This window comes from Stegostoma tigrinum, chromosome 30, assembly GCF_030684315.1.
Source record: "Stegostoma tigrinum isolate sSteTig4 chromosome 30, sSteTig4.hap1, whole genome shotgun sequence".
NCBI classification, from domain to species: Eukaryota; Metazoa; Chordata; class Chondrichthyes; order Orectolobiformes; family Stegostomatidae; genus Stegostoma; species Stegostoma tigrinum.
In genome coordinates this window covers 28845236-28871698 of record NC_081383.1, presented here as the reverse complement: position 1 = coordinate 28871698, position 26463 = coordinate 28845236, and the positions used below count along the sequence as shown (strand labels likewise).

General features: G+C 41.2%; 1 protein-coding gene across 1 annotated transcript in view; it reads left to right on the top strand.

The window, feature by feature from the left end:
* Positions 1 to 26463, top strand: part of LOC125465933 (phospholipid-transporting ATPase ABCA1-like) — a 169092-nt gene that overhangs the window by 109803 nt on the left and 32826 nt on the right. The window contains exons 25-40 of the mRNA XM_048559952.2: positions 4710 to 4912; positions 6127 to 6175; positions 8595 to 8699; positions 9125 to 9148; positions 9858 to 10006; positions 11188 to 11312; positions 11825 to 11923; positions 13645 to 13834; positions 15673 to 15767; positions 15907 to 15939; positions 16544 to 16649; positions 18747 to 18821; positions 20482 to 20651; positions 22778 to 22955; positions 25814 to 25929; positions 26040 to 26184. Of these exons, the coding sequence (XP_048415909.1) occupies positions 4710 to 4912; positions 6127 to 6175; positions 8595 to 8699; positions 9125 to 9148; positions 9858 to 10006; positions 11188 to 11312; positions 11825 to 11923; positions 13645 to 13834; positions 15673 to 15767; positions 15907 to 15939; positions 16544 to 16649; positions 18747 to 18821; positions 20482 to 20651; positions 22778 to 22955; positions 25814 to 25929; positions 26040 to 26184 (1862 nt within the window). The remainder of the gene's footprint in view (positions 1 to 4709; positions 4913 to 6126; positions 6176 to 8594; positions 8700 to 9124; positions 9149 to 9857; positions 10007 to 11187; positions 11313 to 11824; positions 11924 to 13644; positions 13835 to 15672; positions 15768 to 15906; positions 15940 to 16543; positions 16650 to 18746; positions 18822 to 20481; positions 20652 to 22777; positions 22956 to 25813; positions 25930 to 26039; positions 26185 to 26463) is intronic.

Below are 26463 nucleotides of genomic sequence, written 5' to 3'. Positions count from 1 at the left end.
CAGCACTCATAATCCAATTGAGCACTTGGACATTTACCTTTTGTACTTCAACTAGATCCAGTTTAATTGAAATTATGCCTGTATGTCATTCGCTAACATTTACATTTTCAGCATGTTTCCATGGGCTCTTAAAGGGGAACACCTGCAGAAACATCACCTTTGTCCTTACTACAGAATAACTGACCCAGGTAATTTTCACTGCTTGTTCACAATAGACAGCCCATTGAACAAATGATGTGTTTTTTTTCGGTAAGTGCAACAATGTGAGGGAGAATCTTGGGGAGACAGTGGGAGGTCTTAGCCTCCCCTCTTCTCTCTCCCCACCCTACCTTCTGCACATAAACCAACATTCTCCTAACTATCATCAGTTCTGAGGAAGGGTCACTGGACCTGAAACGATAACTCTGATTTTTCTTTACAGGTGCTGCCAGACCTGCTGAGCTTTACGAGCAACTTCTGTTTTTGTTGTCAGTGAAATAATAATTACACTTATGAAGAAAAGCATAGATTTTTCTGATTTATGTTCTGATTCTAAAGTTATTCTGCACTCATTTAATACTGAGGTGTTGTCCTGGAATAGCTGTGTTTAGCTGAATTTGCTTTGCTTGAGATGGTGGGGTATAATCTAATGAATGTTCTTGAGGCAAGTGGGGAAGCTAGAGTGTTTTTAGCTCTTACAGTTTGCTGAAATGAGTTGCTAAGAAAAAGAGAGCAATACATTGTAGGCTTTGCCAACTGGCTGGGCCAGTGTTTACTGCCCATGCCGCCCCCCCCAGTTGCCCTTAAGGTGGTGGGTTCAGTCCATTTGATGTAGATACTGTTATAGAGTGGAGGTTGATTTCCCCCTACCCCCCCGAGAACTAAAACGAAACACCCAAAGAGGAGCATCTACCCCACAATCTGTAAAAAAAATATGTTAAGTGATGTAACCTACCTTACAGCAATTCTAATAGTTAAGTAAAACATCCTTGACATTCACTTTACAATCAACAAGAAACAATTTATTTATCTAACTTTAACGGTAAACAAAAGAACTAAACTATTAGCAAACCAAATAAATTCCTTCTAACTACTAACTATTCCTGAATAAAATAAGATTCTAATGGTATGCTGTTCCAATAAATAGAAGCCCCACTTTGACTAAATTCTAATATTATGTTTGTTTTCTGTCTCGAAATTACAGCCAGTTTACCTGTCTTCCAGAATGTTCTGTGCCTTCTCTGTTGATCCTTCTGTCAGGAACGCCTTCCCCGTCACTTCTTCTGTCAGGAATATTAACTAGTTGTGCTGCAGGTACCTTTGTTATTTAGATGGTGCTCTCTCTAAGACTTATAGGAGTCTGCAAGAGCCAGTGATTCTCTCTTACAAGCCAAGAGCTGTTCATTCTAGCAGTTAGCTCTCCTGTCTTTGCCCAACTGCCCCTTCTTTTATACCCTTGATGATGACAACAAACACAGGGGAGGCAATGACCAAGTGGTATTATCACTGGACTGTTAATCCAGTGACCCAGATAATGTTCTGGGGACTTGGGTTCGAATTCCACGACAGGTGGTGGAATTTGAATTCATTAAAATATCTGGAATTAACAATCTAATGATGACCGTGAATCCATTGTCAATTGTCAGAAAAAGCCATCTGGTTCACTAATGTCCTTTAGGGAAGGAAGTTGCCATCCTTACCTGGTCTGGCCTACATGTGACTCCAGACCCACAGCAATGTGGTTGACTGTTAACTGCCCTCTGGGCAGCTAGGGATGGGCAATAAATGCTGCCTAGCCAGTGACACCCTTATCCTTGAAGGAATAAAGAAAAAAAAATTTATTACAATAGGGTTGGTCCTATGTTGTCAAAACCATCAGGTTTTTAGTATCTAAATGCCTTGTTCAAATTGTTTGGCTAAATTCAAAACTTTTATTGTCTTAGTAACAAAACAAAATGTTGCTTGGCCTGCTAATTGTTTAGCCTTTTGATACAAATGATTACTCAATTCCCCCTCCTTATTTAGTACATATAAATCGACTATTTCCCAGTTACTATCAGTTCTGAGGAAGGGCCACTAGCCCCAAAATGTTAAGCCCGACTTTTTTCTTCACAGATGCTGCCAGACCTGCTGAGCTGTTCCAGCAACTTCTGTTTTTGTATAAGAACTAATATTCTTCACATTACTGTTTACAATATAATAGCCACTATTACTTCTGTAATATTCAGTTCTCGTTTTCATATTGCAGTTCCTGGAACCCTTCCCTATGGGACCTGGCAGATTTGTTGTTGTATGTTTCTCTGAGCTTTTATCTGCATTCTTCTGATTTTGGAAAGTGACCAGGATGTGGGAAAGGAGAATAAAGAAAAGAGGAAGCTAGTTTTTAATAATTAATGCCTAATCTTTAGAAAAATATTACTTTGGTTTGCTTTATGGTGCATTTGTGAAAGGTGCTTGATATTGACATAACAAAGTGTGGAGCTGGATTAACACAGCAGGACAAGCAGCATCTTAGGAGCACAAAAGCTGATATTTTGGGCCTAGACTCCTCATCAGAAAAGGGGGATGGTGAGAGGGTTCTGAAATAAATAGGGAGAGAGGTGGAAGCGGAACGAAGATGGATCAAGGAGAAGATAGGTGGAGAGGAGACAGACAAGTTAAAGGGGCGGGATTGGAGCCTGTAGAGGTGAGTGTAGGTGGGGAAGTAGGGACGGGATAAATCAGTCTGGGGAGGATGGACAGATCAGGGAGGTGGGATGACGTTAGGAGGTAGGAAATGGAGGTGTGGCTTGAGATGGGAGGAGGTGAGAGGAAGAACAGGTTAGGGAGGCGGGGACAAGCTAGGCTGGTTTTGGGATGCAGTGGGGGGAGGGGACGAACTGGGCTGGTTTTGGGATGCAGTGGGTGGAGGGGAAGAGCTGGGCTGGTTGTGTGGTGCAGTGGGGGAAGGGGACGAACTGGGCTGGTTTTGGGATGCGGTGGGAGAAGGGGAGATTTTGAAGCTGGTGAAGTCCACATTGATACCATTGGGCTGCAGGATTCCCAGGCGGAATATGAGTTGCTGTTCCTGCAACTTCGGGTGGCATCCTTGTGGCATCGTAGGAGGCCCAGGATGGACATGTTGTCTAAGGAATGGGAGGGGGAGTTGAAATGGTTCACAACTGGGAGGTGCAGTTGTTTGTTGTGAACTGAGCATAGGTGTTCTGCAAAGCGGTCCCCAAGCCTCTGCTTGGTTTCCCCAATGTAGAGGAAGCCACACCGGGTACAGTGGATGCAGTATACCACATTGGCAGACGTGCAGGTGAACCTCTGCTTAATGTGGAAAGTCATCTTGGGGCCTGGGATAGGGGTGAGGGAGGAGGTGAGGGGGCAAGTGTAGCATTTCCTGCAGTTGCAGGGGAAGGTGCCAGGTGTGGTGGGGTTTGAGGGGAGTGTGGACTGAACAAGGGAGTCACGGAGAGAGTGGTCTTTCCGGAAGACAAACAGGGGTGGGGTTGGAAAAATGTCTTCGGTGGTGGTGTTGGATTGTAGATGATGGAACGTTCGGAGGATGATGCCTTGTATCTGGAGGCTGGTGGGGTGGTATGTGAGGACGAGGGGGATTCTCTTTTAGCGGTTATTGCCGGGACGGGGTGTGAGGGATGAGTTGCGGGAAATGCGGGAGACACGGCCGAGGGCGTTCTCGACCACTGCAGGGGGGAGGTTGTGGTCCTTGAAGATTGAGGACATCTGGGATGTACAGGAGTGGAATGCCTCACCCTGGGAGCAGAAGCGGCGGAGGCGAAGGAATTGGGAATACGGGATGGAATTTTTGCAGGAGAGTGGGTGGGAGGAGGTGTATTCTAGGTAACTGTGGGAGTCAGTGGGCTTGAAATGGATATAGGTTTCTAGGTGGTTTCCTGAGATGGAGACAGAAAGGTCCAGGTAGGGGAGGAATGTGTTGGAGATAGCCCAGGTGAACTTGAGGTTGGGGTGGAAGGTGATGGTGAAGTGGATGAACTGTTCAAGCTCCTCTTGGGAGCATGAGGCAACGCCTATACAGTCATCAATGTAATGGAGGAAGGGGTGGGATTTGGGGCCAGTGTAAGAACATGAGAGGGACTGTTCCACGTAACCTACAAAGAGGCATGCATTGCTTGGGCCCATGCGGTACCTGTACTCACCTCTACAGACTCCATCCCCGTCCCTTTAACTTGTCTGTCTCCTCTCCATCTATCTTCTCCTCTATCCATCTTCGATCTGCCTCCGTCTCTCTCCCTATTTATTTCAGAACCTTCTCCCCATTCCCCTTTTCTGATGAAGGGTCTAGGCCCGAAATGTCAGCTTTCGTGCTCCTAAGATGCTGCTTGGCCTGCTGTGTTCATCCAGCTCCACACTTTGTTATCTCGGATTCTCCAGCATCTGCAGTTCCCATTATCGCTTGATATTGAGACCCAGGTTTAGTCTGAGTATTGAATGAGTTCAGCATGGATAATATCCAATTATGATGATTGATTCTTAGAGCTCCAGGTATGTATTCTGACACGCTGTTGTCTGCCTGCCATATTGTTGTGCATTGCCTTTTGGGTAGCATAGCTGTGATATTGAGTTGCCATATATCTGTATTATGAATTTCTCTCTGTTGTATAACTGGCTAAGAACTGACGCTGACAGGTAAACTAGCTCAGAGCCCATAGGTCAGAGCGAGGATTTCATGTTTGTCTCCTTGTTTCCTGTTTCCTATTTCCTAGATGTATCAACTGTCCTAGCGCTGGTCCAGAAATATGTATCCAATGCCCGTCTGGTGGAAGATTTTGGGCACGAAATGACTTTTATTCTACCCTATGTTGGTGCAAAAGATGGTGCTTTTGTGGAACTCTTCCAGGAATTGGACAGCCATCTCTGTGAACTTGGAATTTCCAGCTATGGGATCTCAGACACCAGCCTGGAAGAGGTATACACATAGAGGAGAGACTAAATGTGGAAAAAACCTAGCAAAGCTTCATTTTTGAAATTTTCATCCCTGTGTCCCAACCTCTAAACCATCTGGTACATTCTTTCCCTATTCTCTCATATTCTTTGACCATAATCCCTACGAGGTCACTGCACTCCTCCAATCCTGGCCTCCTGGGTATCTGCAATTTTCTTTGCTCTAGCATTGGAAGATTTGCCTTCAGCAATCTGGTCCACATGCTGAATTTGCTCTTCTAACCTGTCCAGCTCACAATCTCTCACTCTCTCTGTCTGTCTCTCTCAGTTCATGTATACCTACTTCATTATCGAGTTAACAAGGTTATCTATTGAAGGAAGTAAAATATCCTAAGGTGCTTCACAAGAGCATTATCCATATTTGATATTGAGCCAGATAAGGAAATAACTCGATAATGAGATAGCAAGAACTGCAGACGCTGGAGAATCTGAGATAACAAGGTGTAGAGCTGGATGAACACAGCAGGCCAAGCAGCGTCAGAGGAGCAGGAAGGCTGATGGTTCGGGCCTAGACCCTTCTTCAGAAAATTTTCTGATGAAGGGTCTAGGTCCAAAACATCAGCCTTCCTGATCCTGCTTGGCCTGCCATGTTCATCCAGCTCTACACCTTGTTATCTCAGATTCTCCAGCGTCTGCAGTTCTTGCTATCTCATTATCAAGTTTTTCCTTATCTGGCTCAATATCAAATATGGATAATGCTCTTGTGAAGCACCTTAGGATATTTTACTTCTTTCAATAGATACCAACATGGCAGGCACTGCGGTGTTTCAGGACACGTTTAGAGCAAGTCACTCTAAGAACCAGTCATCGTCATTCAATATCATCTGTTCAAGAGTTCAATGTCACAAATGGAAGAAGAACAGGGAGGGGTGGGGGGTGGTTCTACTCCCACATTACCCCTCACCGGGAACTGGAACTGTTCTGAAGAAAAGCAGCTGAATTATCTTCAGTGTCCTGGTCAATATTTTTTTTAAAAAGATTATTTGGTCCCCATTATCATATTGCTTTTTATGAATGTCTGCTGTGTTCAAATTGATTGGTACAGTTTATATGTTCCAACAGTTACTACATTTCAAATTACTTCATCTGCAAGGAACTTTTCAGGTTTCCAATAGTCATGAAAAGCACTCTTAATCCAATTCTTAAATGATACATTTTTTAATGTGTAATGTCTTCTAGATTTTTCTCAAAGTGGCTGAAAACACTGGAGTGGACAGTGATATTGCAGGTAATTCTGAAGTTTTCATTTACATTTTTATATCACTTTCAATGTCTCATGCTCATGAATCAATAACTTCTCTTAAACTCTATTTGTGAGAGTGTTGGAGAGAGGAGGTAAGTAATTAACTTTAAGAATACATAAGCAGGTTGGTGGAATTGACAGGTGCATGGCAGGTTAAATTCATTACAGAAAAATAAGTTGATACATATTAATCATAAAAAGATGCAAGAATACAGATTGTGGTTGTGGCTGGAGAGCATTTGTATACAAGTTGCTGATGGTAGCAGAACAAATTGTTAAAGCGTTGCAAAGCATAGGGGACGTTTTAAATTGAGGTATAGAATTCAAAAGGCTGGGACCTATGCTAAATCTTTGCAAAACACAAATTTGATCCCAGTAGGAGTATTGTACCGAATTGTGGACCCATCTTTTAGGAAAGACACGAAAGCTTTGAAAAGGTGCACAAGAGATTTAGAAGCTGGGGTTGTTCTTCAAATCGGAATGGCCAAAAGGAGCCTTGATTGAGCTAGTTAATATCATAGAGTATTTAGATACAACAGTTGCAAAGAAACTCTTTCTAGGGGCTGAACGAATAACCAGGGAGCACAGCACACACTGTTTAACAAAGAAATTATGGATGGACTGGCGCAGTACTTCATTGCACAATGCTGCTAAAATTAAGAATGCTCTAAAATGATGTTGAATCTTGTTTCATGCTTTTTCAAATGGGGATTGATAACTACTTCAAGAGAATAATGTTGCTGGGATTAAATGGATTACTGTTTGAAAGAGCCATTGCAGATCCAATGGGCTGACTGGTCTTCTGTGTCATGCATTTCTGTGCAGAGGGCTAACATAATGAGATGCTGGTCTAGGGAAAGAGCTGGCCAGTGTTCACTGGAGTTGGATAGCTGTTTGCTGTTGATGATGTTACCGTAGCATGAATGTACCTGGGTGTGGTAGGGGGAAGAGATGGAGAGACTGATTGAGATGATGATGTTAGGCAATTAAAATACCAGAAACAACTGAGCTCGGTGGGGCCATCCAATATGTTTGTGAGACAGCAGAATCCTATTTGCCTGAGACCAATGAAGTTATTTAAATTGCACCTTTTGCATTTTGGTGTAGGGTATGGTTGATCAGAAGCATTGTGTGTTCAAAGTGTAACAAGCTTGAGAGGAGAAAATAACTTTGGATCCCAAAACTCACCAACCATTTAGTTTTCCTCATGTTGTATCTGGGTCTCTTGTCTAGTTAATTAATTACAAGTTAATAACTCTATCATCATTTCAAGTAACTACTGACATCCTAGGTGAACCTTGGTGTTTTCCCATAAAGCAATTAGTGTTTCTGTATACTCTGTTTTTAAGTATCAGCCTTCCAGAACACCCCATTCAGAGTATGATATCATATTAAGTATGTATGAGCACAAGTTAGAGTTCTTGTGGTGCAGTGAATGCGTCCCTGCCTCTGAGCCTGGATGTCTATGTTTAAGCCTTGCCTGCTGCAGAGCTGTCATAGCATAAGTGAACATGTTAAGTAAAAACACCTGTAAGCATGAGTATTGCAGTTGCAGCAGAGCCTGTGGAGTCAACTATGACTATTTCTTATTCCGCACTCCGACTTGGATTCTGTGCTTACCTAAGTTTGGGGACATTTGGGCCTCTGGAGTATTTTTACTTCACATAAACATTCATCTGAGAGCGTGGAGGATGGGATGTGGGAAAAGGAATGGGGTAAATCACAAAATTTCTATTCTCGGGCACAAAATGCTCCAAGCTACGTGGGTGTGCAATTGCACAGAAATGTAGAATCCAAGATACAGTCAGCAATCAGGCTTTGTGTGACTAATAAAACGTGAGGCTGGATGAACACAGCAGGCCAAGCAGCATCTCAGGAGCACAAAAGCTGACGTTTTGGGCCTAGACCCTCTGATGAAGGGTCTAGGCCCGAAACGTCAGCTTTTGTGCTCCTGAGATGCTGTTTGGCCTGCTGTGTTCATCCAGCCTCACGTTTTATTATCTTGGAATTCTCCAGCATCTGCAGTTCCCATTATCTCTTTGTGTGACTAATGTCCACTCTCCAAAACGTGTGTGCGCAGCTCCGCAGGAGTATTAAAGGGGCAGTCAATGCATGAAAACAGGCATGCACTGCCAAGGGAAATTAGAGGAAACTTTGGTCCGGGATCCATCCATTGGATTATTACCAATGGAAGATCCATTCCTGAGGTGGGATTTCATGCCTGGTCAGATTTGGCTGCTACTTAATTGTTGCAGCAAATTATTAGAACAGTTTATTGGAATGAACATTGAAATATGATTGCATCAGCAGAAGGACTTGTTCTGCCACTGCAGTACTTGTTCAATTTTTTGTCTGTTTTATTGAGTGAAGAGTTATTTATCGCTTTCTGTATCCTTACTCACAGATGGAAATGTTCCCATTAGAAGAGTCAGATGTTCAAGGTCCAGTGAGCACACGCTGCAGCCAGTTAGTGAGGAAGGGGATTTTGAACTACCTGACACAGAACCTGGTAATATGCATATTTAATGATGCGACTACATTTTAGAGGCAATATTGTCATGACTGAAGCCCAGACTAAGGAGTAAATGAAATCTGCTCACATCAACTCACACGATGTTGCTCTAACAGCTAAAATGGGGAGTCAGAACAAAAAATAGTTTAAAATGGCAACAATGAAAACACTTGATCATGAAATGAACGATTATTAATAAGAGGGAAAATGAAAAATAGACTGTAATTTACCCAATGAATTCATGTTATTATCTCCAAATTTAACAACAAGAATACTGCTAGTGCCTTCACCACTTGTTCCAATTATGGAAGCAGTACATCCAAGAATTTGATGCAAATTCAGGACTGCTTTCAATATATTTGTTAAATGTTTATTGTTTTGAACATGTTGTCTCTCTTTCTCTAATGCTTCCTAAATGCCAGTAAAAAGGAAAGGTCGAAGGAAAGGTATGACTGAAATATAAATTGAATTGGGTTTTGATTCAAGCTAATCTGTTAGGAGCATGTGCCAATCCTGAAAGAGAAGCTGTTTTAGAGCTGGTTACACTTGTCCAATACTTCATCCATTAACTCCTGGAGTAACATATAAGCAAGGAAGTGACATTGATGACAGAATTAGGGCTGTATAATTTGTGACCTGCATTGACCATGTGGGACTGACGTTAGGGAGCTTTGTTGCTCGTTTGAGAAGAACACTGGCTGGAGATTCCTGAGCCACATTTTACAGACCCCTCCACCCATGTGGATATTTGATCAGGATAGGTTATGATGCACATCACAGCACATCTGCAGGAACTTGAGGCCTGGGATCACCTGTGAAGGATAGCAAAATTAAAGATGTTACAATATTGTGTCTGGTATCTATACAAAATGGAAACTGAGAAGGGAACATTTTTTGTGGAAGCGCAGATATGAGAGTTTAAATTGATTGTTTTCCAAATACAGCTTTAGCAATGAACACAGGTCTCAGTGCAATAACTAAACAGCAAAATACATGTGTCAACATTTAGAAAATAAAAACCTTAGAGCATTGATTATTTGTTGCATTATTGGTAATCTTCACCAAGCCTGTAACATTACAGGCTGGTCTTTTATGGAACATTGAGGTAAAAGCATTGCCATTTTATAATAAAAGTATTTTTTAAAACCTGATCAGAACCCAAGGAGACTGACTTTATGCAGTGTATGGAAGGCAGAGGTTCATACCAATTACGTGGCTGGCAGCTCACCCGACAACAGTTCCATTCCTTGTTCATCAAGCGCTTCCTGTATGCCCGCCGAAGTCGAAGAGGACTTTTTGCTCAGGTAGTTTTAATGATCCATATGATGTTGTTTTCCACCTTGACCCCTTAATACTCCCATATCCACTTGCTCAGCATCACCCAAAATGGCTGACTTTTGTTGGCATACAGTTCTATTTTTACTTTTAAATAGTTCATGACTCCGGGTCCCACACCAGAAGAGCTGACTTGTCAATAGCATCAGAAGTAGCCTGACAAAGCCACTCATTGGCATGAAACGACTCAGTGGTTTGATTGGAAGGCCCAACACCAGCACCTTTTGGGGCAGTGAGGCATGTGCCAGCCTTATCAACATCCATCGTGTCCTCAGAGCAAACATCTTCAAAACGTTGCCCCCAAAAGTAGATGAGTTGCTAGGATTCAATATAACAAGCACTCTTCCTAGTTTTTTTATCCATGAAGCCATGTAGCAGCCTTGGCACTGGGTTGTTACAGTGTGGTTATGTGTCCAAGCTAACATCATGCTCAATCTTGCTGGAGGAGTCACTGAAAACATCTGGGTGTTTGGACACTGGCTAAGGTCACATTTACATTGTCACAAATACTTTCCACTGCTGTTATAAAATGCAACCTATAGAATCATTAGCATTCCTCTTCTCTGGGAGGTTTAAAACTCCACAGTGACCTATGGTGGAAATGTAATCCTCAAACTCCTAAAATATGGTGTGCATTTCTGACAGACAGAGATTTTCACTCAACATCTAACCCGTGTTAAACCTGCCTGAGAGTTTCCTATGCTGATATTGAGGGCTTTTACAACCCTCGCTGTTCTCCCTCGTTCAACCTCCCAGAGAGTGAGCAGTGAGGGCCATTCACTCCTGTCTCTTTGAGGGAATGGAACTGCCATTCTTACCGGTCTGGCTTACATGGGATTCTAGACCCACAGCAATGTGGTTGCCTCTTAACTGCCCACTGGGCAATTAGAGATGGGCAATAAATGCTGCCTAGCCAATGAGGCCTCATCCTGTGAATGAGTAGAAAAAATGGAGCTGGGGAATTTCCCATTGGCCTTGCTCTCGGCAGCTGCAAACGGCAATTGACAGTAAACCCACCTTATTTGATGGAGTCCTTCTTTAATCTATCTAATATACAGTATATCAATGCTGGGAAAGACAGTATAAAATGATTGACCCATAGACAATGGGATAAATGAATTAATAGATGTTACCTGTTATCTCTCTCCAGATTGTGCTGCCTGCATTGTTTGTGTTTATTGCTCTGTTCTTCAGTATGATTGTGCCTCCATTTGGGAAATATCCACCATTAGAACTGAGTCCCTGGATGTATGGAGAACAGTACACTTTCATCAGGTACTCAACTTGATTTATATCGCCGAGAGTTCAAAATAACCAGTCATTGGTTGTTGAATACTGCACTCTGATGCAACAGAAAGCACAGATTAGAGTCTTAAGGAGGTTTTTGAATTGTACAGTGCCTTATGACGGGCCTCAGATGTTTCAAAATGAGCCCACCGTGAGTTCATTCAAGTACAACAGTCTCTAGTTTTGTGGAGATGTAGCAGTCATTTTGTAAACTACCAGGTTCTGCAAACCACAAGGAGAAGAGTGGGCAGTCCACCTCTCTTTGGTAGTGATTGATGATTGAGGAAGGAACCTTTGTCAAGATACAAGAGCATATTTGCAAAGTGAATAGCCAACATCTGGAACCCTCCTCTTGGAGTGCGGCTTAAACTTTTGGACTGACAGGCAAGGGTGGATTGTTTATAGAATCTTATTTCAACTTTTTCCAACTGTTTGCACAGTTTGTGAGCAGGTGTATTGTTTTCCAGTTGTTGATCTACTTTATCTATTTGGTCCATCAGTGATGACTTTCCAGAGGATCCCACCACTCGCGATCTGATCAGCGCACTCCTCAGTGACCCTGGATTTGGCACCAAGTGTATGGAAAGTGGAACAAATGAGTGAGTGTTTATCTGAGGTTACTTCATCCTTCAGCTGTTGTACAATATTTGCACTTAATTTGTTCTCTTTACCACCATACCCTCATCATACCTACTCCTTGCCTGTTGTATTTCACTTGGATGATAGAAATTCATGTTGATGCTGTTATCATAACATTCAGTTTGCTCTGTCTAATCCGTCCAACACTGCTTTAATGACCATGTGACATGTCGAAGACTTGCTCCAGATTACAGTTTCAGCGAGGTATTCCATCTTTTCTCTGTGAACCCATCAGAATAAGACATTTGATATCAGTGCTGAATCAGAGATCATGCATGGACTTATTTCAAACTTCTGAAAAACAGAATAGTGCCTCCACTGCACACGTTAAAGGCCCATACACGAATAATTTTGAACTTTGAATACTGGATCGAAACTTCACATGTAACCCAAGCTAATCCATTCATTTCTACCTGGAATTCCAATTCACTGTTTAATTTTGCTGGTTTTCAAGATTTTGGAGATTTTCAAGTAGCTATCCTTAGTGCTTTGCTTCATTAGTAGTTGTATCCTAAATCAAATTGGCAGAAATCTGATTGTATCGACAACTTGAACAGTTTATAAATGTTTAGGCACGAGGATGTAAACTCTGACTGTTGGCATTGTAGGGGACATCATTTACCTGACAAAGATGAACCTTTTGGGGCAGTAACATCAGCTTGTATGTATATAGCATCTTTACTGTTGGAAAATCTGTGCTGTGCAGGAATATGAAACAAAAATTGACAGCAAGTCACAAGCGGATGTTAGTGTAGATGACCAAAAGCTTAGTCAAAGAGCTAGTTTTTAAAGAACAAGTTTAAAAGAAGGACAGGAGACAGAGAGTTTTAGAAAGGAATTTAAAAGCTTAAGACCTTGGCAGTTGAATGCAAGACAGCCAATGATGGGGTAATTACTATTGGGCGTTCACAAGAGTCTAGAATTGCAGTAGCTCAGAATTGTCGGATGTAAGTCTGGAAAAGTTTATACAATGGGGAGGGTTATTTAATATTTGAATAATCAAATTTTCCAATGGATCTGTAGCCTCAGCAGTCAGTGGTAACAATGGGCAGGTCTAGGTTAAGTACAGGGCTGGACAGGGAGGCAGGATCTCTTGGCTGGCAGGAGGGTTGGTTGCAAGAGCGAATAACTTCAAGGGATGAGGTTCTTGGTAGAGAAACAGTGGTAAGTTGGGGGTATGTCACCTGCAGATGTGTGGGGTTAGGGTGGGGTTGGAATACCCAAATTTGGAAAAGGGGTCTTTAGCAAGGTATACGAGGCCAGCCAGAAAAGCTTTGTAAGACTTGATTCTTTTGATTCTAGAAATAACAAGATAAGAGTGAAGGTTTCAGCAGCAGATGAACTGAAACAGGGTGGAGTCGAGCAATTGAGGTCGAAGTAGACAGTCTTAAGAGATGCCATGGAAATGTGTTCAGAAGGTCAAGGAGTAGTCCAGGGCAAAAAGTTTGTGAAACAGTATGGTTTGTCCTTGAGGCCATTGGTCCAGAGTCAGTGACTGGGAAACAGTGTGCAGCAGGACACTGCCTTGTGAGAACATTCACTCCCTAGACATTGTTTACCCATGAAATTTGTAACCAATCTTGAACTGTGTGTTTATTTTGGATGGACATTAAGGATTTTATTTTAAATTGAATCCCTTCCAATCATTTTCTTGCCTGTTTTTCCTCCACCTGCACCACAGAAGTATGAAGTGCCAAGAAGGTGGAACTGATTGGATAATTCCCCAAGTTTCAGAATCAGTCCTGAAGATCTTCCGCAGTGGTAACTGGACTATGCAAAATCCATCCCCTGCTTGTCAGTGCAGCTCAAAGAAGACCCAGAGGATGTTGCCTTTGTGTGGAGAAGGAGCGGGAGGACTCCCGCCCCCTCAGGTGAGTTCGACAGGTCTGAGGTGATGGCTCCAGTTGTAAGTGTCTTACCCTGGCTTGCTGTCTCTGTGGTGCTAATGTTTTTGCTGACTGTTTAAAAGATAGCAAAGTCTCAAGTTGATTTTTACAATAGTCCAATTTACAAATTAAGATTTCTTTCTAATCTGTTGGGAATTCACAACGGATCCTAAATGGCGTGATTACCACAGTTGTGTGTAGTGATATAGTTAGTGTTTCTTATGACTGTAAATAGAACCTGGCCTGAGGAAATTTTGCTGCATCTGTTTTGATGTTATTGTACACACTCAGATGTTTGCATCTGACACAATTAGAGTGTGGTTGCAATTTTGAAATATCTGTATCTCTGTATCTGTAATTTATTAGAAATTTTGTGTACATACAATTCCTGCCTGCAAACTTTGCTTCCTGTTGGCTATATTTGTCTGTATTTTTTCCAGTATCTCTGCATCAATTCTTATACCCACTTTTTTCATAAAAGTCACTAAATTGCCACAATTTGTGCATGGTAATTTTGGCTTCCATTTTGATTATCTTTGTTTCTGCTTTCATATGAAGAAATTTATTTGTTAAAATCTGTTTTATAGAGGCAGAACATTAACTTGTTTTTTTTCTTTTGAAGAGTTTTCTTCATTTTAGCAGACTCCTTTTAACAGGAATTTCAGAAGTAAGGGCAGTGTATTCCTTTTGTCTTCCTTATAGACATGGTAACAGTCTATAACATACCGATACAATTTGTACCTAGTTGCTAAGATGCAATGAACTATGTTTGTTTTAGACATGAGCCGATTGTTACATGGCCAAATATTTTCCTGAATCACACTAAATCTGAGCAGGAGTTATAGATCCTGATCAGGAAAGAAGATAGTGACAGCAAACTTACCAGGAAGAATCTTGTACTATGAAAGGCTGTAGGGAGGATTCCTTTTACCTCAAGTGTTGACTCTGTAGAAGAAATACCCTACCTGATGTCCAGTTTCTCTCAATCGACCGCCTTTGATTGAAATCCCAAATCCCAAGCCCTGGAGTAATCAGCCACCTGTAGGGTAGCAGCTGCTCTGTACACTACACGGCAATAGGCCTGCCTGTAGCTGAGTTAGTCCTAGCGATGGCGGGCTGAGGCCATTGAATGTCCTTAGTTAGCCAGTTTAAGAGCTTCAGTCGGTGATGAGGTGAATAGGTCAACCATTGCCTTTCCCACCCAAAATGATATTTCTGGTGAAGGAGGGATTCAAGCATGTAACTGCTTGCCTAATTAAATGCCATTCCTGTCTCTGGGCTTACCACCCACAAAAGCAGAAGATTCCACCCATTAATTCTAAAAATGTTATCTTGCTATCCATTGAGCCATTGGCCATTGTTACTCTGGTGTTCATTTTAATCCTAACTGAGGTTACTATCCTAAACAGCTGATGGCTGGGCTTGGTGTTACTCTTCATTAATATTTTAATTTAAGGTCTTCTGGCAGCTATTTAAAATGCATGTAATATATAGTTGTGAACTGTCAATCTACCACACTCCGCCACGATTCAGGGCTCCACCCTGTATCTCTCAGGATCTTGGATTTAATTAACAGCATTGAGTTGCTGAAATATTCTAATAGGATAAATTAACCTTTCAACTCTCTGACATTTAGATATAACTATAAAGGCTCTTGCTATATTTGTTTAACCACCCCACCCCGATCTAAATTCCCTCTCCACTGGCAAAGAAGATGTAATTACTTTATAATGACTGTTTTGTGCATGGCCCATAATGACTATAATTGGGAATAGTATAATTTTGCTTTGTGCTGACAGAATCAAATTTCTGTTTTTGAATAGTTACAGCGAAATACTGGGGACATTCTTCAGAATCTAACTGGCAGGAATGTATCAGACTACCTCGTGAAAACCTACCCCCAGATCCTTAGTAAAAGGTATAATGTGGCTCTAACTTGGACGCAAACCAAATACATTGTCATTATACCTGTACTGAATTACTGAAGTATACTTTTAAAACCATGTTTTTTGTTCAGTATTCTGTATGTAACTTGAAAATCTTATTCATGTTTACAGTCTGAAAACTAAGAAGTGGGTGAACGAGTTCAGGTAAATTCTTGCATCTAAGTTAATAGGCAAAAGGTATACTGCACAATACCCAGGATGAGCGGATTTGTATTCACCAATTGATGATGCAATTATTAAGGGGAATGTATCCTTTACTGCCCAAAATAAAGAATAATCTGTCCCTCCTGAGATTCCCACTGTCTGTAAATGGATATTCATTGATGTTAGACATTGTCAGACCATCAATAGTGTTCTCTGTACCTAAAATGTGCAATCTTAGCTAATTTTCATAAGTGTTATTCTTGACTCTCATTCCTGAACGTAATATGGTTAAAAGCTTTACACTCTTAAATTCTCTCTTTAAAGTTTTTGTAATAAAAAACATCCATGGTAAGCCTGTCAACATTTGAAAAAGAGATATGCAGCTAATGGATCATGAAACACAAATATGTCTTATTTTCCCTTCGGCTGCTGACAAACCTGCTGTGCATTTGTGAAATTGTCTGTGTTTATTGTTTGATTCCAACTTCTGCGTTTTTTTTTATCAAAGTAATGACAAAACTGTGCACTGTAAAACTGTAATGTTTCCATGTTCTGTGAGGCCTTCAAAGAGAATTAGAGCCTTCATTATGATAATGTGTTGTAGGTATGGAGGATTCTCATTGGGAGCACGAAGTTCCCAGGTTTTACCTTCGCTGAATGAAGTTAATATCTCCATTATTGAGATCAGGTCACGATTGAATGTCACAAAGGTATGGAACTGGCCAGAATACCTGCACTGTTTAATTAGCATTTTCTGCAGCATGTCTGTTAGATGTTGAGTAACCTAGATAATCCGTGAGCATTTAGGAATGCTTCAGAACTTCATCAAAATTGACACAAGGGCTGTCAGCTTTGGGGAATGGAGCACTTAGCTATTTCATATTGCATGTGCACCATGCATTCTCAGGTCAGGTCCATTGCTGATTGAAACAGGTGCTCCCTGTGTACTGACTACTCAAACACTCCAAGAGAATCTACAACAGAGGTTAAGTAGAGAATAAAGCTCCCACCTAGCCCAAGCCTCTGTAGAGATCTAACTTGCTAAACTGTAACATTTTCCCATTTTCCCCACCAGCTGGAATACTGTTACCTCTGAATGGTGTTGATATTTGGGCCAGTTTATTAGCAATTAATTATGACTGTGTAAAGTTGTTTTATGTTGGATTTTTAAATACAGCAGACAGAGAAAACTTTTAATCTCAGGCTTCAAAGAGAGTCATAAATCTGCTGGTTTAGTGACTTAGGCATTGGGAACGCAAGTGTTTGTCAGCTCATGCTGATGTAAATTTTCATCAGTTCAGAGATACTTATTTGACTTTTATATATGTTGTTGCCCTGTTATATTTATAGCGCTTTCAGTTTAAATTTAAATGTGTCCTTCAACAAAAATTTGCCAATGGCACGCAGGTTGGTGGAGTTGTGGACATCCTGGAGGGCAGTTGTAGGTTGCAATGGGACATTTGCAGGATTCAAAGCTGGGCAAAAAAGTTGCCAATGGAATCCAATCCTGTAAAGTGTGAAGTGATTCATTTTGGAAGGTCAAATTTGAACGCAGAATACAGGGTTAATAGCAGGATTCTCGGCAGTGTAGAGGAACAGAGGGATCTTGGGGTCCACATCCATGGATCTTGGGGTCCATGTGTATAGATCCCTCAAAGTTGCTATCCAAGTTGATAGGGTTGTAAAGAAGGCATATGGTTTGTTGGCTTTCATTGGTAGGGGAATTGAGTTTAATAGCTGCAAGGTTATGCCGCAGCTCTATAAACCTCTGATTGGACCACACTTGGAATATTGTGTTCATTTCTGGTCACCTCATTCCAGGAAGGATGTGGAAGCTTTAGAAAGGGTGCAGAGGGGATTTACCAGGATTCTGCCTGGACTGGAGGGCAGGACTTATGAGGAAAGGTTGAGGGAGCTAGGGCTTTTTTCATTGGAGTGAAGAAGGATGAGAGGTGACTTGATAGAGGTGTACAAGATGATGAGAGGCATAGATAGAGTGGATGGTCAGAGACTTTTTCCCAGGGTAGAAATGACTATTACGGGGTGGGGGGCATAATTGTAAAGTGATTGGAGGAAGGTATAGGGGAGATGTCAGAGGTAGGTTCTTTATGCAGAGAGTGGTGGGTGTGTGGAATGTGTTGCCGGCAGTGGTAGTGAGGTCAGATGCTTTAGAGACTTTTAAGCGATTCTTGGACAGGCACACAAAGGATAGTAAAATGTAGGGTATGCAGTTTAGATTGGTCTTAGTAGGATAATAGATCAGCACAATATTGTGGGCCGAAGGGCCTGTGCTGTGCTGTATAGTTCTATGTTCTAAGCTCTTAATACATTTTGAATCCCATACCCAGGTTAAAAGTGACCGGTCAGTTTCGTGTTGATGTTACCTGCTGGGATCCCATCCTTGCGCAACTGATGCAAAATATAACCATTACCTTTCAATTAAATGTTGTAATTGTTAAATATGTACTGGAAGTTTTCTGTAGGATTGTGATGTGACAGATTTTTCAAATTGGCATTCTATAATTCCCGAGTCTGTGTATTTCCTTCCACTCCTTATCAAGTGGTGGCTCGGGCTAGAGCATCATCAGTAGACTCTTGGTGGAACTGCAATCTGGTTAGAATCTAGTAATATCAATTAGCAATGTTGCAATCCAGGTTAGTGTTCACGCAACCTCCATAAAAACACAGACTCATTCGTTTATCTGTTATCTTATTTGGGATTATGACTGTCAGTTTAAATGTGGTTGCAAGAATTATTTTGTACTCTTACTTTAAGTTATTGATGTTCAGTTTTCTGTTGATGGCAGGATAGTTCTACGGACCGACTGCTTGGAAACATTGGAAACTTTATTGAAGGGCTGAACACAAATAATAATGTGAAAGTATGTTTGGAGAATTTCTGTCTTTTTCCTGCCTGTCTGAAGTGTTTCTTTCTTTAGTTTTTGCTCCATTACACTTTGAAGTGTCGTAGTATTTTTAAACAAATTACTTATTCATCTGGAACCAAATATTTAAAAAAACCTCCCTTATTATAGTAATCAAATTTTGATTGACCTCCAATAATTTACGTGGTCTTAAGGCCAGATTGACTGCCACAGTACAAGTGAACAGCACATTTGAATTCTAGTGAAATACAGGAGAGAAAAAGGAACAGAAGGATATGCTGGTAGTTACAAAAAGTAAGGCAACTCAAATACAGCACGTAAATACAGATGTGCAGCAGATGGGGCAAACATCCAGTCTGTAGTCCAACATAGTATGGCTTTGACCTCTTAGTATACTTTATATCACTTGTTACAATACTCCTGTAAACGATATATTAGCAGACTTGCCAAGTACAATAATATTAAGGATTTTATTTTTCAGTTCTGACTTTGGAGGATGGATGGCCATTTTTATCCAGTTACACTGCAGTGCAGGGTTCTTGCTGGTGTCTGCCAAGTGGAGCAAGGATAGATTTCCCATTAAACAAAAAAACTCAAGAACTGCGGAAAGCTCTGAGGAAGGGTCCCTGGATCCGAAATGTTAACTCTGTTTTCTGTCTACAGATGTTGCCAGACCTACTGAGTTTCTCTACCAATTTCTGTTTTTGTTATAGATTTTCCATTTCTGGCCCATGCATCTTCTATTAGACTACACTGACTGTTGATGCTATTCAGCAGGCACCATGTGGTGCATACGCACTCGGCTTGTGATGTCTGCTGGCACAAGTGTGACTTCTCCCACTGAGACCATTGGTGTGCACCAGCCAGCTGATGCCAGTAATGTGTTGTGCTTGCGCAAGCATTATGTTGCTCACTTGAATGCTCACTTGATGTGTCCAGCCTATTGCTGACCTGCTCCCATTGCCATCCTGAGTTCTGGCTGCATGAGGCTTCAGACTGTGGCTGCTTTGAGCTGTAGTCCACTGGAAACCATCTTACTTCCTGAGGTGGTGTTCTTTATACTGCTTTACAAACAGCTTAAGTACATAATCTCAGCCAGTGCTTGTTCCTTCTGGTCACTGTAATATTCATTGTTGTTGCTGCCTATTTATTAATTCCCCATTCCCTGGTTTGTGGTCCCAGAATAAAGTTGATCAGTTTCCCTAGAAATGGTAATGTCCAGTTAGTTCAGAGTGTGAATGATTTTTGTAATTCTGCTCAGTTTGTTTCAACAAACGGGTCTTGCTGGAAAAATGTGTATCTCTGCACACTAGCCAAGGACAGTACCAGGTTCAGCTGTTATGCCACCACAACAGAATAGCCAACTCATGAATGAAGAGTGACAACTGGGGAATGTTGCTGAAAGACTGACAATGAAAGAGATAACACCGACTGGAAAAGAAGGAGAAAATTAGATGTAGGTTGAAAGAGGTTGATTCTTGGGATATCATGCCAGTAAAATGTAGCGTGTGTGTAATTAACTCCATTGTAATTACCAGTATGTTGTGGCTGCCTGTTCCTCAACTGTGTAATGTTTAGAAGCAACTGAATTACCAAACGAGTGGCTCAAGTGTATTCTTAAAAATATGGAAAGAATCTTCATTGTTTTCTTTTTTAGGTCTGGTTCAACAATAAAGGCTGGCATGCCATGGTGAGTTTTGTGAATGTTATGAGCAATGCAGTGCTGAGAGCAAATCTTCCACCAGGAAAGGATCCCAGAATGTTTGGGATTACTGCATACAATCACCCACTGAACCTGACCAAAGAACAGTTCACTGAAGTCGCACTGTAAGTAACTGGTAGAACCTCATATCCATACAAGTTAAAATGCAATCACTGGAATTGAGCCAGCGAAATCATGGGGTCCCCCTTTGATCTCAGTCAGTGCAGTATCAGTGATGTAGTTGGACTAAACGCCCCCAAATAGGGGAGGAGGGGGAAATGGATAGGATTGCTACTTTTGGTCACTGTCTGATGGCTCTAGAATCCTATGAGTGTGAACCTGAGGTAAGGCTAGCAATGTGCCTGGAGAACAAGAGGTCTGGCACCATCTGTGGAGAGAGAAACAGTTAACATTTCAGACTTCCAACTGCTGCAGTAATTTGCTTTTATTCATGGATGAATGAGTGACATTTACAGTTTGGAGTGAAACACCTCTACATTGTTGTATGTTTACTTGTAACTATTTGATTAAATTGGAAACCTGCTACTCCGAGCTTTCTTCCTTTACTACTAGAGATCTCAAAGCCTTCTCCCTTTCCCTCCAATCCTTTATAAAAGGTTGAGGAGCTCAAGCATTTCTTTGTCAAGGAGGTTGAGATCATTCACTCAACTGAGTTCTGAAGAAGAGTCCTACTAGACACGAGACAATAACTTTGTCTCTCCACAGATATTATCAGACCTGCTGTGTTTCTCCAGCACTTTGTTTCTATTTTGGTATTCCAGTATCTGCTTTGCTTTTAATTGAGACCAGAGCCATTGTCTTTAGCTCCTAGTACAAACTTTTATAACTTTGCCTTCCCTCCCCAGACACTTTCAGGATACATAAACACTTTGTATCTGGAGTATCCTAATTAACACAAAGCTGAGCTCCCACCCTCGTATCCTGTTCATTTCAGGAACAACCTACTTCAACAGCCAAAGTATTGGACTTTGTTACCTTCAGCCTCAACCGTCCCAAACCTTCCTTACTGTCTTCCATCCACTGTAACTTCAGCTCAACCAAAACTCAGCTGCAATAATGCATTTCTCACACATTCACCCTCATCCGTTACCCATATCTTCACTGATGCATATTTAAGCTTTGTTTCCCAGAACCTCAGATTTGAACTTCTCATATTTTGCATTTAATTCCATTTGAGCATACCCTTAATTATTCAATGACTTTTCCCAGCTGTGTAAGTTCTCAGTGTCCAACCCCTAATTCTCTGCACAACTCCCTTAGTCCTACAATTGGTGACTCTTTTAGCATGTTTTGATGGCACAGAGTTTTAGTTCCAGACAGACTGATTGAGGAGATGATAAAATAAAGAACTGTCTTCTGACTTAGACTTGAAAATAATGTTTTTTGTTATGCATTTATACTAAATACATCATGCATGAAACTCGGCTCTGATCTTGTAGTTAGATTATGTAAGCTTTAATCTAACTTCTTCTTGTACTGATGTTCATGTGCTTTCAATGTTCTGATTCTATACTATTGTGTAGTCTAACCCCAACCACACTGCTGTATATGTTGGCAGCTTGATAGCACTGTTGATGATGCTTTCCATCACTTGACGTTGTTACACACGAGTAGCTTGCCCCAAGATCTACAATTCCATTCCTAAACTGCTTTGCCTTGCCACCATTTCTCTTATCCTTTAAAAGCCTCATTAAAATCCAAACGGCTGATTAAGCATTTTATTGCCAGATTATGATGTTGAGTAAGTGTCATTTTTTGATTGCTTCTCAGGTGAAAGTTGCTGTTGATTGGAATTCACTGCGCTGCTTGTTCTGATTTGGTGTTTCACAAATATGGTTGCTTTATCCAGTCACTATGCTTGTATCTCTTTAGCTGAAGTGATTTTTCATTTTTCAAATGTGCATTAATGATGAAAGTGATATCTGAAATCATTATTTGCAAAACCATGTGGTAACATCGATTATAATAAAGTGTGAAGCTGGATAAACACAGCAGGCCAAGCAGCAACTCAGGAGCACAAAAGCTGATGTTTCAGGCCTAGACCCTTCATCACCTCTCTGATGAAGGGTCTAGGCCCGAAACGTCAGCTTTTGTGCTCCTGAGATGCTGCTTGGCCTGCTGTGTTCATCCAGCTTCACACTTTATTATCTTGGATTCTCCAGCATCTGCAGTTCCCATTATCTCTGGTAACATCGATTGTCTGATGCAGAGTCTGTCTCCCTTTTTTTAGGATAGGTACCTCTGTTGACTTGCTCGTCTCCATTTGTGTCATCTTTGCCATGTCCTTTGTGCCAGCCAGCTTTGTTCTCTTCCTCATTGAAGAACGTGTCAGCAAAGCCAAGCACCTTCAGTTTGTTAGTGGTGTGAAACCTGGCATTTATTGGCTTGCTAATTTTGCATGGGATATGGTAAGTATGCTACAGTTCTTGATAGAATAAACTATCCATGTGCCATGGAAAGAAACTGAATTAATGGAGTAGAGTTTGAAATAGTACATGGACTGGATGAGATGAAGTGAAACAGGATTGAAGAACAGCCTAATACAATCGTTCGAAAAAGGAGAAGGCTTCTAATCATTTAGATGTATGATTCAGCTATCGTGGATTTATGAAAGGCAGGCTGTTTTTTAAAGAAATGGCTAAGTGGATAGATCTGGATGATGTAGCAGGTGTGATGTAGAAGATGGAATCAAGAGATTGTTTGGAAACTTCTTTCTTTCATCACAGAAGGAATGTAAGGGTGTTGTTTCACAGAAAGACAGTTAATAGGCTTTGCTGGGACCAGACTGTGAGTATTGCAAACCCTTAGGGTTAGGGTTAGGGCTAGGCCTAGGTCTACTTTTGTTCTCTGTACGTAATGATGACCTGTGTGTCAAGACCACAATACTAAAAATTTATTGATGCACATTAAAGCAGTTTGGTAAACTGAAGATAATTCTGAACGACTTCAGGATGACAGAGCCAAAATGTGGCTAAGTAAGCTGTAATGTGCTTTGGGAGAAAAACATTGAATGGGTAGATTACTCAATGGAAGGGGTAAGACTGAACAGAATGACTTGAGTTTCAAATATTTAATTCCCTGAAAGTACAAATTTGAGATTTGCTAAGAAGAATTACAGGCTTTGAATATAATGAAATACAATACAATATGATACAGCTTAGGAACAGGCCTGTCGGCCTACCAAGCCTGCACTGATGCCTATTCCTTATTTAGACCTGATGTTTATAGCCCATGTGCAACTTCTATATGTCTGTTGACGTCCCATTCATGTGTCTATCAAGATACGCCTTAAATGTTGCTAATGGGCCTGCTTCCACCACCTCCATTGGCAGCGCATACCAGACTATACTCTTCGTGAAAAATTTTCCCCACACTTCTCCCTTCAACTTTCCCCCTCTCTCCTTGAACCTGTGCCCTTTTTTACTTGACGTTTATACGCTGAAAAAACCCTCTGACTATCCACCCTATCTATGCCTCTCATAATTTTGTAGATCTCTATCAGATCACCCCTCAGCTTCTCTTTCCAGTGAAAACAATCCAGGTTTATCCAACCTCTCCTCATAACTAAAAACCTCCAGAACAGGTAACGTCCTGGTAAACCCTCTCTGCACCCTCTCTAAAGCACCCACATCCTTCAAATAGTGTGGCAACTAGAACTGCATGCGGTGTTCCAAATGTGGCCTAACTCAAGTTTTGTACAGCTGTAGTACAACTTAATGGTATATTTATACAGAATATATTGTTGGTCATTGTATGAGTACTGTTTGTCTCACACGGAAAGCAAGAGAGAAAATGCAATATGAACTCACCAGGGTAATTACGGGAAGGGAAACTAGTCGTGAGATGACACTTGAAATACTGAAATTATTTTCACAAGTTGCTGGCAGAGCTGAGGAAATTTCACAGTTTCAAAGTGATGAAAAGGAGTTGAGCAATAGCCTAAACTTTAGTACTGCTGAAAAAGCTACATTTTTTCTAAGCTTTTTATTTTCACTCATCAGGAAGATTTTTTTGAACAAATACCAATGTGAAGGGAAAAATAACATTTTTACTATATAAAAGAACCATGCTGGATTGGTTGGAAAGTGGACTGTGGAGAGGTTGCCATGGAGAATCCACAAGTTGGATGTTGACCAACTTCCAAGCTTTGTTTAAATGTTAAATTAGGCATTTTGACTGTGACTGTTCAAGGCATTGTCCTGAGAAATGAACTAGAGAATGGCTGTCAGAGGTGGTAAGAACTGCCAATATTGGAGTCAGAGATAAGTGTGGAGCTGGAGGAACACAGCAGGCCAGGCAACATCAGAGGAGCAAGAAAGCTGACGTTTCGGTCAGGACCCTTCTTCAGAAATTGCTGTCACCTTTTTTTTTGTTGAGTTGAAATCGCACAGTGTATATGCTTGTTCTTTCTGTCAGCAGTAACCAGGGTCTTGTGTGTTAATATATGCAGCTAACCACAAATTGCTTGTCAACACAGTTCTTTGTACACTTACGATTATTTAGCAAATGTTGTCTAAAAACAATAACATTTAATTTTGGAGAAACTATTTTGAGTTTTGCAAGCGTGGTTGATTGTGACCAGCTGAAGGGATATGCTGGTCAGGATGGGTGCCAACATATCTGGCACTGAAATTTATGTATAGCATTATGCAATTATATGATGTGCAGAATACCTTTTTAGTTGGATGCCAGCATCCTGTTAATGGCAAACACTGTGCTGCTACTGCTTGTAACAGTATGAAACGATTAGCTTCGCTGGTTGCCCAAACTTAAGATACCTTACCCAATCTGAGGTATAGTAGGCACTTTTCAGGGTGGTAAGTGATGACATTGGTCCGTTCATGAGTTTAGTTCACGAGTCCATGACAAAGTGCCATCAACTTCAAGAATGAAAAGAGAGATTAGAACAATTTATGGAGTGTTAATGCATGAAATCCTTTTCCCTGGAGAGATTGAAACAGCAGCTGTTGCCTCATTGAAGGGGAACTACACAAAGTATTTGAAGCAGATGAAGTTACTAAATAGAGAGAACAACTATATTGAGAGAGCACATCAGTGGGTGAGCTTTTCAAAATGCCTTACATATGCATCACCGTCTCTGAGTGAGTCCCTGTTTTTCCTAAATCTTAATGATAGTATAGAGTTCACAACTAATGAAAGAAGAGAAAGTGAGTCCCATGGAGTCCATGGTGGGCTAGATTTCTCTTTAGAAGGAGTGGACTGATAACCAGTGAATTATCTCATCCTGTAACTTTTTCCTTTCCAGTGTAATTATGCAGTGTCAGCAACGCTGGTAGTCGTTATCTTCATCTGCTTCCAACAGAAGTCTTATGTATCTGCCCCCAATTTGCCAGCACTGATCCTCCTGCTGTTCCTTTATGGGTAAGTGGACACGGCCTTTTATCCCCAAAATGTAATTACAGTTGAATTTGTGAAAGTTCTCCTGGTGCCCTTCCTATTTGGTTTCATGTTTGTTGATTCTGTTTCTTCAGCTGGTCCATCACTCCCCTCATGTATCCAGCATCCTTTTTGTTCAGTATCCCCAGTTCTGCCTATGTGGCGCTAACCTGTGTAAATCTGTTCATCGGTATCAATGGCAGCGTGGCCACGTTTGTCCTAGAGCTCTTCCATGACAAGGTAATGCACCATTTTCATGCTTATTACATAAATACTGTCTGCTAACACTCAGGGAAATCTTGAGGGAAATCTGAAGTAATTAACAGATAATGGGGTTGTACTTAACCCATTACTGGGATGAAGGGTTTATTTTCTGAAGAAAGGTTGAGCAGGTTGGGGCCACATTTATTGGAGTTTAGAAGAATAAGAAGTGATCTTATTGAAACATGAAAGATCTTGAGGGGACTAAATGGGATGAATACCTGGAGGCTGTTTCATCTTCTGGGAGCCACCGATACT